This window comes from Hyposmocoma kahamanoa, unplaced genomic scaffold (assembly GCF_003589595.1).
Source record: "Hyposmocoma kahamanoa isolate Upper Pololo Valley unplaced genomic scaffold, ASM358959v1 102, whole genome shotgun sequence".
In the NCBI taxonomy this organism is placed as follows: domain Eukaryota; kingdom Metazoa; phylum Arthropoda; class Insecta; order Lepidoptera; family Cosmopterigidae; genus Hyposmocoma; species Hyposmocoma kahamanoa.
The window spans coordinates 2095588-2113269 of record NW_020653337.1 but is presented as its reverse complement, the minus strand read 5'-3'; the positions used below and the strand labels follow the sequence as shown (position 1 = coordinate 2113269).

The window sequence follows — 17682 nt, the reverse complement described above, 5'->3', positions numbered from 1 at the left end:
TTCCAGAAGTATGTATTACCAATAATTGCTACCTATATGCTACTTTCACGAATTAAAAGTATACGCTTCCTATCTACATTAGTTAAAAAATATAAATAATTGAAAATTTTACGAAGAAGTGCCAACGCCTGCCCTTTATATTATGGCAATAGAGCTCTAAAAACTTTTGCTTTGAATGTAGCAAATAAGTGGCAATTATTGGTAATACATACTTCTAGAAAATCTGCTCCCTCCATGCTGAACAAAGTGGCGGCCAGCCATCCTGATATCAGAAAGACTGGTCAATTATTTTTTCAATTTCTCAGAATATATCAAAGGTAGCAATTATTTAGAAAAGGTAGGAAATAATTAGCAATTCTTGAATATACACTCAGTGCCAGATGCCACAGGCGACCAGCCATCCTGACGGTCACTATAGCATTAGGGCGTTGCCATACGAGCCTGTAGCACGCTGCATCGCAATCCCACACACGCACCCACGCAAGCAAGCACACTAAATGAGGCTATCAAGTGACGTAACCCACTTTTTTTGTACAGTATTACTTTGAATGACATTAAAATACATAATTATTGTATATTTTGTAAGAAGTATTAAGTTAAGACGAGGTCGAGTAAATGCCTCAAACTCAGGCGCAAGTCTTGTGCTTTCCGCACATTTCCTATTTCAACCGACTGTTCAGTCGGTAGTAGACATTTTTGAATGAACGCTATTTTCAAGTATAAAAAATAACTAATACTGAATTTTTTTCATGAAATAGCATCCAAATACATTATGTATCTTAATTTAATATCATTTAAAGTAATATTGCAGACAAAAAAAATATTAGTATGTGATTTCGTTTTTATTGTACTATTTTAACTTTATATTTTTGATTCTTATATTTTTATTTTTGTCATCCCTGTACCTTCGACGATGTCGTCTTCGATGGAAAACTAGTATTTGTAATGTAATCGAATGTTAGAGACTCAGACCAGGTCCAACCTAGTTTGAGCTACAGTCTCGCCTACCTATGATACATGATGAAAAGATTATCACTCGTGCGTGTGACGAGTCTCGTAGTTCACAGATAAGTTGGTGGCATTGTAGTGAGAAACAGAACTGGCGTCAAAATGTACAATTGGATTTAAATATGTGCTATCGTTAAATGCCTAAGTACGAACAGAGAGTGAAGGTACAGAAGAGAACGAAAATTATTAGAACGATCGCCATCCACGCCGGCATCATACCTGCAAATAGAAGAAAACAATTTTTAATAAAATTAAACACATATAACTATCGTATCGACCTTATCTTACTCTATTCTCCTATGTCCCAGCAGACTACAGTGGGAAAAGCACTAACTGCCCAATGTACATTAAAATACACTAAATGTAATCACCAATGGTCGGGAAAAGGAAATCCACATATATAGATATAGCTACAAGGAGCGACATAGAGTTAAAGTAAAACGACCAGTACTTTTTGAATTCCGGATGAAACGGATAGAAACTCCTTAGAATCAGAATCAGAATCAGAATCAGAATCGTTTATTGTTTGAACTGGTAAAGAAGATGTTACATGTAATTTGAGTACAACAGTTCATACCCCTGTCGGGTGTACAATGTTATATTTATATATGATATGGTTACAATAGTTCTATTTATGACGATTAATTTTAAATTAAGTACATGGGCAAGGCCGTCAAAAATGGCACTTTTTCGTCTTGTTTAAGCATTCAGCAGTTTTTTTTTAAATAAAAAGTTTTTTTTTTCTTAAGTTCTACTAGCAAATGTCGCCGTTCCGCCAATGACCAGACCGCGGAGAGTGACTAATCTCGTTACTTTTTTATTCTCTGTTTTAGTAAAGTCGCATCTGCATCTACTGCATTTTCACATAGCACCATTAGAATTACTTCAAAATCCAACTTCGACTTTCTAGGTCAGTTCTTTTGTCCTACGTTGCAATAAAACCATTTCCGGAAATCCGGAATTCGAAAAGTACTTCTTGTAGCTATATCTATACATGTATCTATGTATGTGGAACACCTTTTTCCGACCATCAATCTCATACTTCGGGCCCAAGTAAGTATGCCTTCAGTTTTTTTAAGTATTTTTCTAGATACCCTGTAGTCATATAGAATAATATACAGCGTGAAAAAAAAACTAATGTAACATGAAGAGGAACTATAGTCCGTTTGTTTAGGTACTTAACTAAATGTAAACAATTTTGATTATGTCTATTTAATGAAATATACATTTATAAAGTGATTTTTACTTAACTTCAAATACAAAATACAAATGTTTAGCTTCATATGAAATTGCATGCCTGTTTTTACACCTATTGATTTGTAAAGTATACGTTTCAATAAAAAGATGTATCAAGATTGTTTACATTTAGTTAAGTACCTAAACAAATGGACTATACCTTTAGTACTTAAGGTGTAGGTTGTAAGTGTAAGGTCCACTTGTTTACTTAAATAGGTAATGAAAACATTTTTTTTTTATATTAACTACAGAATTCACATTTTTTTAAATTTACCTGAACTGGAACAAATCGAACCAACAAAACAAGCAAAAATAAACACTCATCATTTTATTGCACTAATCGATCAATGGTAAGTACAGAATCTCTATAGTAACGGGACTTGTCAACTTATGTCTCAGGGTGACTGGCGCAGTGGCCCATCAGATCTTTGTAATTTAAAGTTCCGAGTGGCACTACAACGGTGATGGACAGGCGTGTCGCGTACAACCAGGCGCACGACTTGTTCGTCCCGTCACTTGATATCATAAAAAAGGGGTTTAAAGGGTGCAACTTACTGCGGCAGGGTAGCGAGTGTATGGCCACGCAGTTGTCGACGGATATGGAGAGAAGTGCGGCCTCGCTGCGCGAAGTGACAGGCGGCCCGTAGCCGCGCACCGGCAGAAACTCCAGCCCCGTCACGAACATCATGTGCGCGTTCGCCACGTGCAGCACTCGCTGTGTCACGACAACAACCATTTCGAATTTACTAACATGACATTCAACTATTATCTTGTGAAAATACTCCATAACATCCAGGGGGATCGAATAACTTTGTCTATGTGTTCGATATTTGTACTAATAATTACAAACTAGTGGAGTAATATCTTAAAAAAATTGAATATCATGATAATAAAATATCATGATAGCCAATAAACTTCATATTACAATTATTAAAGCGACATCTCTAATCAGCCACTGGTAGCTGTAAAGGTACCTGGCTGAGTGATGAAAAACTTTAATAGATTTCTCACAGATGGCGCTACGGCAAAAAGTTATTAAAAAACAAAGATCCGCAGCAAGCACAAAGAAAAATTCGGTGGGTCTGCTGGTTCGTTCCGTAGCTTTGTAGAAAGAGCGTCGGCCTGGTATGCTGAAGACGCTGGGTCGAATCCAGCCGGATCATAAGAATTTTTGACTGTATTCGTTCGTTGTATTAATAATTATAAGAAACTAATCCAAAACTAAGGTAATTTATTAACTATACTTCTATGACTTGTCTATGGTTGCATAGTACTGTACGAAAGAAAACAATCGGTTCATTCATTTTTTTTTGTATTTTTTTGTACTTTGCAATCGAAAATTTCAATCGCAATCGAACGAGAATCTAAGTGTAAGGAGTTGAAGGAGCAATTTAAAGTTATGTAAGGAAACCCGCTAGTATGACTCAATTAAACAAATAGATGTTTTCAATTAATTAAACGATTTGTAGTTGACATTATAACTGGCCATCACTAAACCGTCTATGGTCGGGTCAGTGACTTGTTTGTTTACTGTTTAACCAACTTCAAAAAAAGAAGGAGGTTCTCAATTCGACTGTATGTTTTTTTTGTATGTATGTTATGCGATAACTCCGGTAGTCGTGAACCGATTTTCATGATTCTTTTTTTGTTGGAAAAACGGTACCTCCAAAGTGGTACCATTTGATTTTGAAGAAAATCATCCACCTCTAAGGGTGGCTGTTCACGCATGAAGATTCATTTTTATAAATAGCGCCTAAATTTTATTATAAGGAGCAATTATTCTAATGGTTGATTTTGGTATTCTCCAATTCAAGACGTCTTTCTTTCTCAATATACTTTGAGTAGTGAGAACCTATTTTTATTATCTCCTGTGTCAAGTCCCGTATAGTGGCGAACTAGGGGATGAATCCGGGTTTGCGCACTTTCCGGTAACCGATTTCAATAAAACTTGGTAATTATATGTAATTCCAAGTACTTTTGAAGGACGGTTTTTTTAGTACTCTGTACTGATTATTATTGTTTAAAATGGATTGAAACAAAGTACTGTGGAGTAATTTCACAAAAAAAATAATTGTATATCATGGTAGTCCGTATTATGGTAACACCGTGACAGTTAATTAACTTTTAAATACTCTATAACATTTAATTATTTTTATTATTTATTGATAAAAAATGCAATAAAATAAACAATAGGACACTTATTTCTCCACAAAACATATAAACCACAATATATGCGAACAATTATAACAAAATACAATAATGTGGACAAAAAGGTTGAAGACTTATGCCCATTTTCAGTCTTTACCTACAACTATTCGCTTGCTGCATTAAACCGACGAGCGGAGTAAACACTAAACACCAACTAATTATACAGGGGCTGTCTGTACTGCACTGTATGTAAAAGGTATACAAATTAAATGGAAATTTGTAATAAGCAAGTAATAGATTTTAATATTGATATGTTAAAAAATAGTCCAAAGAGAAACCAATTTTTAAATTTAATCCGAAAATAATCTTACGCAACACATTGTAACACCCACACACATAACACACACATCTTCCACTTGCCTAGATTTAATATTCACAAACTGCGTTAAACATAAAATTTTAGCATCTGTTCAAGAATTGGGATTCTCTGACCACGCGGGCACAATAATACTTATCAAATCTTTTTTACAAACTATAAACCCCCCCACTTGGTACACTATAAAACGCGTCTACAAGCCCGCTAATATAAATAAATTTAAATCCCTATTGTGTCAAGTAGACTGGAGTCAAATATTAAAACCAAGTAATAGTATAAACAAAAACTATACTAAATTCCATGACAAACTAACAGATATTCTTAATGCATGTATTCCAAAAGAAAAAATTAAATTAAAATCAAAATACAAAAAATACTGGCTTACCCGCGGTATTAAATTGTCATGTAAAAACAAGCGAATGCTAAAAATACTTATGCTAAAGTCAAAAAATAAAATTTTAACAAAATACTATAAAAAATATGAAAAATTATTAAAGAAAGCCGTAAACACTGCAAAAAAAATTCACTATAAAAATAAAATTCAAAAGTCGACAAATAAATCAAAAACTATGTGGAGCATTGTAAATGAACGTACCAACAAGAAAAATAAAAATGAAAAACAAAACATAACATTAAATATAAACAATATCACTGTCACTGACCCGAACTTAGTTGCAAATGCTTTCAATAATTTCTTCGCATCTATCAGTGAAGGTTGTACCGGAGTACCTACCGGCCGCCCTACGATCAATCCCGTTGAAAACACAATATTTTTAAACCCTGTAGATAGTCAAAAAATATACAATATCTTAATAAAAATGAAAAATAAAATAAGTTTCGGTATTGACGAGTTTCCACCATTGTTATTTAAGCAATGCGCCTCTGAACTGGCATCGCCACTTAGCCTACTTATTAACCAATCTTTTAACGAAGGAACATACCCCGACATGTTAAAAAAAACTATTATTAAACCTATACACAAAAAGAATCAAAAAACAGATCCTAACAACTATCGTCCAATAGCTCTCTTACCTACAGCGTCAAAAATATTTGAAAAAGCAATGTATGATTGCGTATACAATTTCTGCGAAAAATTTAAAGTTTTTGATAACTGTCAAAATGGTTTTCGCAAGAATAGATCCACGGTTCTAGCAATATATAAATATGTACAAGAAATACTTAATATTATAAACAACAAAAAATACGCAATCGGTGTCTTGCTCGACATGACGAAAGCGTACGACAAAGTGCAATTTAACATTCTATTGAAAAAACTATACGATGTAGGCATTCGAGGAAAGGCACATGATTGGTTTAGGTCCTTTTTATGTGATCGAGAGCATTTCGTAACTGTGGAATACTTCAACTTAAACACTAAAGAAATAACACATGTAAGATCAAATGGCAAAACCATCAACGCCTCGATCCCGCAAGGCAGTGTCATTTCGTGTTTGTTATTCCTCATTTATATAAACGAGCTACCAAAAATAGTACACGATCATTGTATATTGTTTGCTGACGATATTTCTCTCCTTCTCTCGTGCAATGACGATTCCAATTTAAACAACAGACTGCATTCCATATTTAATTTAATAGATAACTGGATGATAGACCACAACCTCGAAATTAACTTTAAAAAAACAAAAATAATCACTTTCTACCCACACCAAAAAAGGCCTTTAAATATTGAATTTACTTACGGAAACAAAAACATAGAAACTGTGAATGAAGTTAATTTGCTTGGTCTGGAAATAGATACACGGTTAAATTGGAGGTCCCACGTCCAGAAACTTAAATCCAAATTCTCCAGCTTTGCATATGCGTTACGCGAAATCAAAATAACAACAGATATACACACATCACTCACTGTCTATTACGCGTACGCTTATGCATGGCTTAGCTATGGCGTTATCATGTGGGGAAATAGTACGGATGCCCATTCTCTATTTACCCTACAAAAGAAATTAATTCGTATAATTTTTAATTTACATAACACAGATAGCTGTAAATCATACTTTGTTGAACATAAAATTCTCACCCTACCATCTATCTATATTTTGGAAGCATGCAAATTTGTGAAGAAATATCCAGAATTCTACATAAAGCGAGGAGAGACTGCCCCTGGATACAATTTACGTCACCGTGACAAATTAGCACTACCTATCTCCCGTTTAAAATTATACCATTCTGGCCCACTAGTCATGTCAATCAAAATATATAACAAACTACCGAACTACATTAAATATTTAAACAAAGAAAAAGATTTTATAAAACAAATAAAAAACCTATTAGTCACAAAACAATATTATACTATACAGGAATACCTAAATGATAATATTTAAATTGTTTATATCTACAAAAATAGATACCCAAACAAATACAAATAAATAAAAACATTATATTAACCTAATTAGTACATATTAATACTTAAAGGCATGTTATTATATATAAAATATATTATATATAAAATAATATACTACCGTACCTCAATAGTAATTACTGAATATTATAATTTAAAAAATTGTAATTTAAAAGAATGCCTCTCAATTGCTGTGCCCCACAGGGTCCATAAACGTTCTGTATTTATATTTTGTAACACCTTTTTATCTTTATGGAAAAGCAATAAAGTATTGAGTATTGAGTATTGAGTATATATGGAATTACACCAAAATCAGAATTTCAAAACCAGAATTGGGTAAAACCCGGGCAGGTTGATTGGGTTTTGACCCACTGCCCGTCTTTGGCTTTGTGCAAAAGCTGTTTGTGTATATTTGGTATTGTGCATTTTAAATTTACTATTATTGTTCTTATTATTCAAGTTTATTATTATTTTCATGTGTAAATGTTGTATGTGTCAAATTTAATTTTTATTTTCATGAGTAAATGTTGTATGTGTCAAATTTAGTTATTACATTCATGTGTAAATGTTGTGTGTCAAATTTAATGTAATTTATTTACTGTCTGATTGTGTTAGTATTTGAATTTAATTTTAATTGTGGTGTTCTATTTCTATGACAGGCCATGGCAGAATGTCAGCGAGGGATATATAATTAGCATAGTCCTCAAATGCTGAGTCATGGACCTTTTTAACATGCCTTTTTTGTTTCCTTATTTGCTTTAATTTTTTTTCTATTATTGTTATTACGTTTTCCTATTTTTTATTATTATTTATGAACGTATTATTTGATATTTTATAATTGTTTGTATTTTATCATGTATTCGGCATGTCAAATAAATACGATTTTATCTTATTTTATTGAAGCTATAAAACTTAAAAACAGAAGAGAGCATACCTGTAAACTGAAGGCGATATAAATGTCAACTGATCCGCTGTACATGGTCCCGATCCCGACGAATCGTCCGTCATCTCTCACCGCCAGCGAGGCCAAGGACTCGTTGACGACGACAGTCTTCTGCAGCGAGCCGTCCTTCGGGTCCCACAGCTGGATGAGCCCCTTCTGCTTGCCCGACCGGGCTAGTGGATTCGCGATTGTGAACATCCTGAACGCATTCTTTTTATCTTCTATTAGACCGAATCTGGAAGATTTGATGGTAGTTTTAATTTGCGTTTAGTATTTTGTTTATGATACTAAGGCTGCTAACAGATGGACTGCGTGTTTACAGTTAATGCGTGAAGTCGTAATCAACTTCATGCAGGGGAGATCGCGACTGCATGCAGCTAATGCGTGTATTCATTATCAACTTCAAGCAGTCGTGAAGTCGATTTCAAACAAGCAGGCAACCTGTTAGCTGAGTAAGTGGCGAGACGAACATGTAGGATGAATGGGATGAAAATTGATTGTATTTGCTTGCTTACCGATGCTGGTACTGCTAGACTAGTTTACTTTCATAGTGTAGTGCGGCAGATATACAAACCATATTTATGTTGAAAAAATGAGCGATTTGTTCTGTTTCCGTTTAGGTTCTCGGGTTTCTCGCAGAGAAAAGTTTAAGGAGACAGGTATTATGACTTGAATGCCCGTAAAAACATACATAATTTCATTCATTCAAGGTAAACGGTTCTTTTTACGTTTTTACAATAAGATTCCGGAGCATATATTAAGATTATCATTTCCTAACTTTAAAACTTGCATCAAAAGTATTTATTTATTTATTCGTGGAAAACCAACATTTCAGTTTAATTGAATTTCGAAAAGTTCATTTCCCCACCGGGAATCGAACCCTGGACCTTCTCATCAAGCGTTAACAGTACAAACCGCTGGGCCACCGAGGTCGTGACATACTTATAAATTACAAGAAATTACATAAGTCAGAAATAGGTAAATAAACATTTTTATCCACACTGTGGAGTACATATACGAAAAAAATGGTATCTGATGATAACTCTAATCTGAACTGATATTACGATAGTGGTTTTATCTTAGTTTTACATCTTAAGATGTGTAGTTAGCGACGTTTAAACAGAATGGATTTTGAACCGCAATGATACGCCTTGCGGCATACAAAGTATTTGCAATGTTTATGAAATTGTTATGCAATAATTTGTAAATACACTACAATCATGCAGCCCAATCAATCACAACCTAATACTAATTAGTAGCAGTAGAGCATCTTGTGAAAAAGTTCGGCCAGGGAAGTAGTGCCACTTTATCTATTTTGCTTGGCGAAGCAGTAATGTGAGCATTACTGCGTTCCGGTTTAGAAGGGTAAAGAAGCTGATGAAAGTACAGGCACATGAGACTTGTGAACTTATGTCTCAAGGCGCAGTTGCAATGTTCCTCAGACTTTGCGATTTAAAGCTCTGAGTGGCACTGCAACTGCTACGGACTGGCGTGTCGCTTAATACCAGGCGCACGACTAGTTTCGTCCCGTCACTTGGTATAATAAAAAAAACTAATAAAGCAATAATAATAATAAAATATTAAAAATTGAATAACTTCGTCTAATTATTAATACAAAGATCGAATACTTAGAAAAAATTCCTTCGATCCGGCCGGATTCGAGCCGTTCGTCTCCCAGCAAACCGTGGCAGACGCTATGCTAACTAAGCCACAGAAGAAACTAACGGACCTCACGAATTTTTCTATGTGCCTATTGTCGAATCTTTGTTTTTGGTTTTTAACGACTATTTTGACTTTGCCAATTAACTTTGTCTAGTTTAAAAAATCAGAACACATGAAATAATTCCACGTACTTTTGAGGTCGGTTTTTTAGTACTCTGTACTGAGATTATGATTTTTTCTTTTAACAGTACAAAAGGAAAATTAGTGACATTTTTGTCTGCGGTGCTAATAAAGTACAGTCCATGAATGGGTTAATAATTTTTAGGATGGCAGTATTTAATTATTGAATATCATAATGTTTTTACCAGCAAAATTTTCATATATTTTTTTACGAAAATACTCCACTACAAGCCTACCGCTTAACTGAGTCGGGTCCTGTAGGGCTAGCACGACAGGGCGCGACTTGAGCGAGAGCGACATAAAGCGCGATAGAAGATACTGCTATTCCAGTATAGAGATAGCGCTGTATATCGCTCTTATTGAGGTAGCTGTGCGGGAGGAGTGACAGTTTACGTCACGTCGCGCTGCACACGGGATAATTTCAACAAGATGTTTTCTGACGATATTCAATAGCAAGTTGATCGAAAAAAGACTATTTTTTTTTAAGTTTCATCATGAATAAATAATTTGAAATAACTGACCTTATTTTTTGAAAAACACTATTGTAGAAATTTTAGTAGTGGTTTTCTTTAAATGTACCGTATGTATTATATTATCAGTGCATTGTATAAACAATTTAACATTAAATAGACAACATAACACACACTGCTCAAAACTCAAAGTAAGTAACTAAAAGCAGTTGTGTTATGGAAATCGGAAACGACGATAGTACCACAAACACCCAGACCCGAGACAATATAGAAACTTAGCTTTTCTACATTGACCCGGCCGGGAATCGAACCCGGGAACCGATGAGCAAACTAATCGACCGCGGAGGTCATCAAACAGCACGTACTAACGTGCTTTACAGCTAAGAAATTAATGAGATAATAAATTCCTTGCGGAACAAACCTGCACCGACGGAACAAGTATTTGCTGCCATTGGGTGGCTGGCAGGTGATTTGCAAGAGCGGGCCGCGGCTGCGCGCCGGCGCCTGCGACGACGTCGGCCACAGATTGGCAAGCCCGTCCTTCGCGATGCTCACGAGGGTTGTGTCACACGGGCTGAAGTCGAGATCGTCCAACTGAAACAACGCATTTTTATCCCAAAGACCCGTGGGACACGGGTCACCACTTAGTTCAAGCGTGGAAGTTCACTGTTATAAAAAGTCTGTCTATAGTATGAATCATAATTAAAGTAATTAATTGATTTAATCATATTAAATTAATTAATTATTTCTTTAATGGCGGCCACTAGGCTTGGGTCAGTGTCAGTTTCGATGTATGTATGTATATTGATCAAGAATGCCAACATTGAGGCAGCAACACGGTATTTATTTTTGGAAGGACCTCTTCGATTAACTGCTGTTGTGGAGATCATACTTGAGGTGAAAAAAACAATCATGGACAAATATGCCCAAAATGTAAACAAAGAAATCAACCCCTCCCACGTAAAATATCGTATGTCGAAACTGCCAGGTTTACAGGGGAGCATTTTAAAGTTTTGAACTCAGTGAAACGTAACATTTGCATTTCTCAGTTTTATTCGGCAAACATCGTTACTCACGTAGAGTATTATAAAATCCTAGATATCGGTTAGATGAACAACCACAATTTATTTTATACTAAAGCAGATGTGGGTCAACAAGCTGATAAACTAAAGTGAGACTCGGCAGGTCGGGTGATAGTATAAAATTATAAAATAAATTGTGGCTGTTCATCTAACCGATATCTAGGATTTTACAATACTCTATGTGAGTAACGAGCTTTGTCAAATAAAAGTGAGGAATGCTAAAGTCACGTGTTATACTCAATTCAGTGAATTCAAAACTTGAAGACGATCCCCTGTAAATTTGGCAATTGCGACATACGATACTTTACGTAGGAGGGGTCGAAATGTCATTGTGAAAGTGTGAATACGGGTGCGCTAAACCTTCCGAAGGTTGTGAAGGTCATGATGACTTTCTTCACCGAAAAGCTCATGGTAAATTTCAAATTAAATTTCGCACATAACTAAGAGGTGCGAGTCTGGATTCGAACCCATGGCTTCTGCTTGAGAAGTGCTAGGTCAAACCATTAAAAATAATTACAAAGGCTTTTTTTAGTAGCAATACCTCTAGTTAACAGTTAAAAAAATCATCGTGGACCAGCAGGGAGAGGACCCGTGACCAGCAGTGGGACGTACAAATAGGGTTAATGATGACTCAATTGTTAAATGTTTCTCTACCATACGTATAAGAAAATTTTAAACTTATCGGAAAATTAAAAGACTCATAATCATGTTAATTTAACTAAATACACGTTTCGATAATAATTTAATGACACAGCAGCTTATATAAGAAGACATCGACGTGAATAAATCGAGCGTGCAAAGCAATTACCGTGTTATCGGTCGAACATTCACCGCATTACGGTGGGGCGGCGTTATTAAGGTTTATGACTTCTGCAGATTATCCTAAGTTATTAATATTATTATTAATGTTAAACACAAAGGAAAATTCGTTCGACACAAACCAGCGCATGTCGCTACAACGTGGCTACCGCTCTGCCCACTGATAGACGGATCGAGTCAACAGACCTTACAAATTGGTCTAACGGATTTTTGCCATAGCGCCATCTGTGACAACTTATTAAAGGTTCTTCACTCAGACAGGTACCTTTACAGCTACCAGAAAACTGGCAGAGATGTCGCTATATTGACAGCAATATTTTTAAATGCTCTTATGAATAAATGTCTTAATAATTCTTACCTCCTTAGTGTGTCCTTTTAGCTCGCAGAGCAGTTGCATCTTGGGAAAACTCCATAGACGCACTACGGCGTCGATACCGCCCGTCGCCATAAACTTGCCATCATGGCTGATGCGTACCACTCGTTGTAAAGGATCCTCGCTGAAACAGATTTTTTTTTTTATAGAAGGCCAATGTTGTTGACTAAATAGAAATTCTTATCGAACATTGGTAACGATAAAAGCAATAGGACAAAAGGTTGATATAGTTCCCCTCATTTTTAATTAGACAACTATTGTGAGACAACTATTGTAATGGACATATAAGGGCTGAAACTGCGTTACGCGGGCCCCCGTGCGTGCATCCCGTTGCGGGCCACGCGTCTGGTGCCCGCCCGGGTGCACGTCGCGTGCTTCGGCGCGGGCATCCGCGGAACGCAGTTTCGATAGTACAATTTTGACGTACGTACAAGTACGTAGTACAAACAATATTTTACAAATGTCTAGCCATGCTTTTGATTTAGCGTCCCGGTCTTTATAAAGTTCACTTGAATGGTCCCATATTGCAGGACGACACTGAACTTCTACAATCACCCTTTCTGTATCAACATTACACATTTTTATTTCTTATTATACCTCCTATGGTATTTTATGTGCCTGCCACGCGCGTGAGGTCGTCGGTTCGAGATAGTGTTTTCAACTAAACAAGCACGCGCGTGTTTACCGCTAGCGGGCTCGGCGCGTGCATCCGTCCAACGGGATGCGGGATCCCGTCGCGTGCATGCGGGCCCCGTTACACGGAAGGTCCACGCGACGGGCGCCCGGGCGGGCAGCACGCGCGTGTCATTTTTGTATGGACACGCGCGGGGCCCGTGTAACGCAGTTTCAAGCCTTAACTAAACTAATAGATAACTCTCGTATTTAAGTTTAATTTTTGGTTGGCATGTTTTGAACCTTCTTCATTACATGAATTATTTACATCAAAATGTTAGACCATGAAATGCTAAATTGAATTATGTATAAATTATTTCTGTCAAAAATTTAAGTTAAATTTGTTCCTGCTAAAACGATGTAAGTGTTATTTACATTAAATAACACCACTAGACAAGTTTGTTGCTTTGTATTTCACAAAAACCAGTTTGGCAAGCTGTTAATGCAATGTTTGATATGCAGCAGATACAAAAGTAAATGGAATTTAAAACTTGACATGCTTGTTTCTTTTTTAATTTTTACAAAATCATAATTCTGCGACTTATTATAATGATATCAAGCGACAGGACGAACATGACGTGGGCTTGGTGGTAAACGACATGTCTATCAATAACAGTGGTAATGGAACTCAAAGCTATCACAAAGATCTGAAAAGCACTGCCACTGCACCTTTCACCCTGAGACAATGTGCCTGCAGCTTCAGCAACTCATTGTGACAGCACGAATTTTGCGATTATGAACTTTGAACTATGAACAGTACTATGAATTATGAACAGTATTAAAAACGTTCAATTCCGCGCGCACACGTAATGCTCTGGCCACATAGAGGCGGCCGCGGAACCGTTCCGGTCGCGGGAATTTTTGTAATGTACGAGTTTCTATGTTTATGTAAACTTGTACATTACAAAAAATCCCGCGCTCGGAACGCTTCCGCGGCCGCCTCTGTGTAGCCAGAGCATAACACTTGCAACTAAACTTTTTTTTTAATACACTAGACACTAAAGTTGAATGGGATGTGTGCCATTATTGTAATGCTGTCATTTACTTGTGTTGTTTACTTTGATAATAGTTATGAGTTGATTGACCCAAACAAGCATTAACAATACACAGTTGGGTATAAAAAACTAATATTGAGGATAAAACATAATTCCTACTGTGGATGTAATAGAAAACTTTTATAAGGTCCAAAGCAAGAAGGATCATTGGAATATTCTGAAGTAGGCCATTACTATTATAAAATTAAATCATAATACATATTAAAACAAAAGTATATAGTGCATTTTATAAGGTGCTTCACAATCGATTGAGTTGTAAATTGTGCACATAGTAATGTAAACAGGACTGGATTTACGTCAACACCTCAGTTTAGGGGTGCACCATGTCATGTCTTCAATGTCAGATATTATGTACACTAAATAATATAATTATTCAAAAAACAATCTTAGGCCTAGCAGTGTTGAATGTTTATATCCAGTCCTGAATGTATACATATACACACATATTATATATATATACATATATATATATACATCTATATATATATATACATATATATATATATATATACATCTCATGCCAGACTGGAGTAAGAAAGTTAACTCCTGGAGCGCTATCCAGAAAAACCATAACAAAATAATGTTTGAAAGCTAATTTTCTTTAGTTCTACTGTTAATTGAAACCTAGGCAACAGATGTCCTAATAAAAGTCTTGTTTATTTGTAATTTATAAATGAAGCAGTGTTAGTTTCTACTCTTTATTCAAATTCCTTTTCAACCTAATAAACAATGTTGCAGTATTTATTTGTCTCACATTCACTTGAAATCTGGGCCACTAGGCTCTGCTAGAGACCTTAATTCATAATTATAAATAAACCAGTGTTGGTTACTACATTGTATAAGTACTTCTATAAATAATGTCACAGTATTTGTTTGTATAACACTCACCCAAAATCTGTTTGTACACTATCACTGGAACGTATCTCAAATGATATTCGTTTTTCTGTAGTATTGCTGTTGCTGTCTTTCTTAGGGATGTTATCGTTGTTTTCCGAGACAGTGCGTCTTCTTCGGCGGATGAGACCGTTTTCGGCGCGGAAACTGCCGCGCCGCATCTCCGCTGGGTCCACCATCTTTATGTTAACCCGGTACAGCTGACAGTGACTCTCCTGCCCCGCCGTGAGAAAGATACGGTTTCCCGCACTTCGTACAGCGCACGTCATCACTACATTCGGCCCCGTCTCGTACCGCATCACCTCCTCAGCCACAAATCGACTACCATTGTGCGACAGTTCGAAAATCTCCTACAAAACACACATCGACATATAGAGAACCAGTTTCTCAACCGAATAACACACAAATTAGTTGCCCTTGTTTAACTGGAAAATTGCTGACGCATATCGAAATGCACTTCTTGTAAGTTTTCGCAAACTATAAGAAAGGGAGGTTACACTTACAAATCCGTTCGCGACACCCGTGTTGGAGGCCCCGCCGCCTCCAGCCACAAGAATATGTCTGTTAGTGAGCGTCTGGAGCGCGTATAGGGGAAAATCAACTCTGGCAAGTAACCCATCACATCTATTCCGAGCCATCGTTACCTATAACATCTAATTTACTTAGCCTAAACAACCGAAAGCAATTCACAGCACTAGCTCGGAGCCTGGTGCAGCCACATGAGTCCTAATTTAAACACGATATATAGAGAGTACCCTGTAATAAAATAAACAACAAAATTTTAGGTACAAAACTTTAGCGAAATTCCCATAGTTCCAACATGACAAAAGTCAAAACTGACAGCTGTTGTCATTCTTGTTCACAAAGGCCGTTTCGTAACAACGAAAATCGTTTTGATTATCGATATTACTTAAAGACGAAGATATTATTAGCTGTTTATGGTTCAAAATGATTCCTCGTAAATATTTATTTTTTTAAGTAGTAACTACATATGAAGAGTGAAGAAATAATCCAAACAATAACTTCGTGCATATACTTACCATAAATGCGCACAATAAAAAGTCAGCACAATGAAAAGGAAAGGTGGATACCATACCACAGAGTACGTAAGAAAAAAGATACACATTTAAACATTGACTTACAATTATATGGACGTCGGGTCCGCGCTAAAAAGTCTCCGAACTTATAGTGCGTTAAAATCGTATACAGAGCGTTATTCACGCTTTAGTCTTCGTTTGTTCGACTGACAGCGAAGCAAGCAAAATTAGACAGTACTGCAATGACATTACAATTTAAATTCAACGTTTTAGCTTTTTCATATTCCTTTAAATGTCACTACGTTTAAATAGCTTGACTTGGGCATCGATATAGTATCGATGGACTTGGGACATTTTTTTCGTGGTTTTTGTATTAGACCCGTCGTCCATTTATTTGTAAGTCAATGCATTTAAATAAAAATTTCCTATTAAAATGTTTAATTTGTAACCATGGTTATATACTACGTCAAAGTGAATACTTAGAAAATAAACAGGAGAAAAACCTTATTGAAAAACCCATGGGATTGGGAAATATTGCTTTACTTCCATCTTGACTGTTTGTACACTCAACCACACAAATTAAACTATATCACAAAAGCTAGTTTTTTCAAACTACTGATATCACTTATTATTGTAAACTGAATAAAAAATTACGCGAATTTGAAATGAACTTTTTTCTTATAAAAGTTGTTGTTTAGCATAAGTATGATACCTAATCTATAATACGGTAATCGTTTAGATGGAACGTTTTGTGACACCTTGTATAGTGTAAAAATAGAAACTGATATATTTTTCTTTCAATGTTTCCATCCTCTAAGGTTTTAGCACATCGGTTTTAACCTTAGTTTTTTTCCATCCTCTAACATTTTAACAGCTTCACATGTCAAAAATCATAACTTTTTTGTATTTTTTTGGGTTTTGTTCTTGGTTTCGCTCAAAATGATCATTACGAGGATGGAAATTTCATAGTCTAAGTCACCAGTCTCATAATTGGATGACATAAAAGAAAAGCAGGATGACCTATTTTGTAAAGAATCCGAAATCATTACCTACTTAATGGTAAAGAAAAAACGTATTTAAGAGGGAGCAGAGGAAAAATTCCTAATCTTCGATTTGATTTTAGAGGGGTATATCCACTTTAAAGTTAAAACTAAAATATTGTATGAGTAACTACACGATATATTCAAGCATAGACACTAATCAGAAACATAAAACAATAAAGTTTCCTCGATAGATAAAAATCACGAAATGACCTCTAATTTTCAAATTTTTTCGATTCATCCTCGAAATGCTACAGGTTATTAGGACAAAAATTAGATAATTAATTATATTTATGCATGATCGAGAACTGTCACTACGGATTTTTTT

General features: G+C 35.7%; 2 protein-coding genes across 2 annotated transcripts in view; one reads left to right on the top strand and one right to left on the bottom strand.

Annotated features, from left to right (window-relative positions):
• LOC113232800 overlaps positions 1–17682 on the top strand; it is a 247124-nt gene that overhangs the window by 146907 nt on the left and 82535 nt on the right. The gene's annotated exons all lie outside the window — the stretch shown is intronic.
• On the bottom strand, positions 807–16077 carry LOC113235119 (prolactin regulatory element-binding protein). Its single transcript, XM_026470701.1, has 7 exons — positions 15781–16077; positions 15272–15627; positions 12642–12780; positions 10804–10976; positions 8062–8305; positions 2800–2959; positions 807–1227 (listed from the first exon to the last, which is right to left on the bottom strand). Exons 1-7 carry the CDS (start codon positions 15913–15915, stop codon positions 1142–1144), a joined length of 1293 nt encoding a protein of 430 aa, XP_026326486.1. The 5' UTR covers positions 15916–16077; the 3' UTR covers positions 807–1141.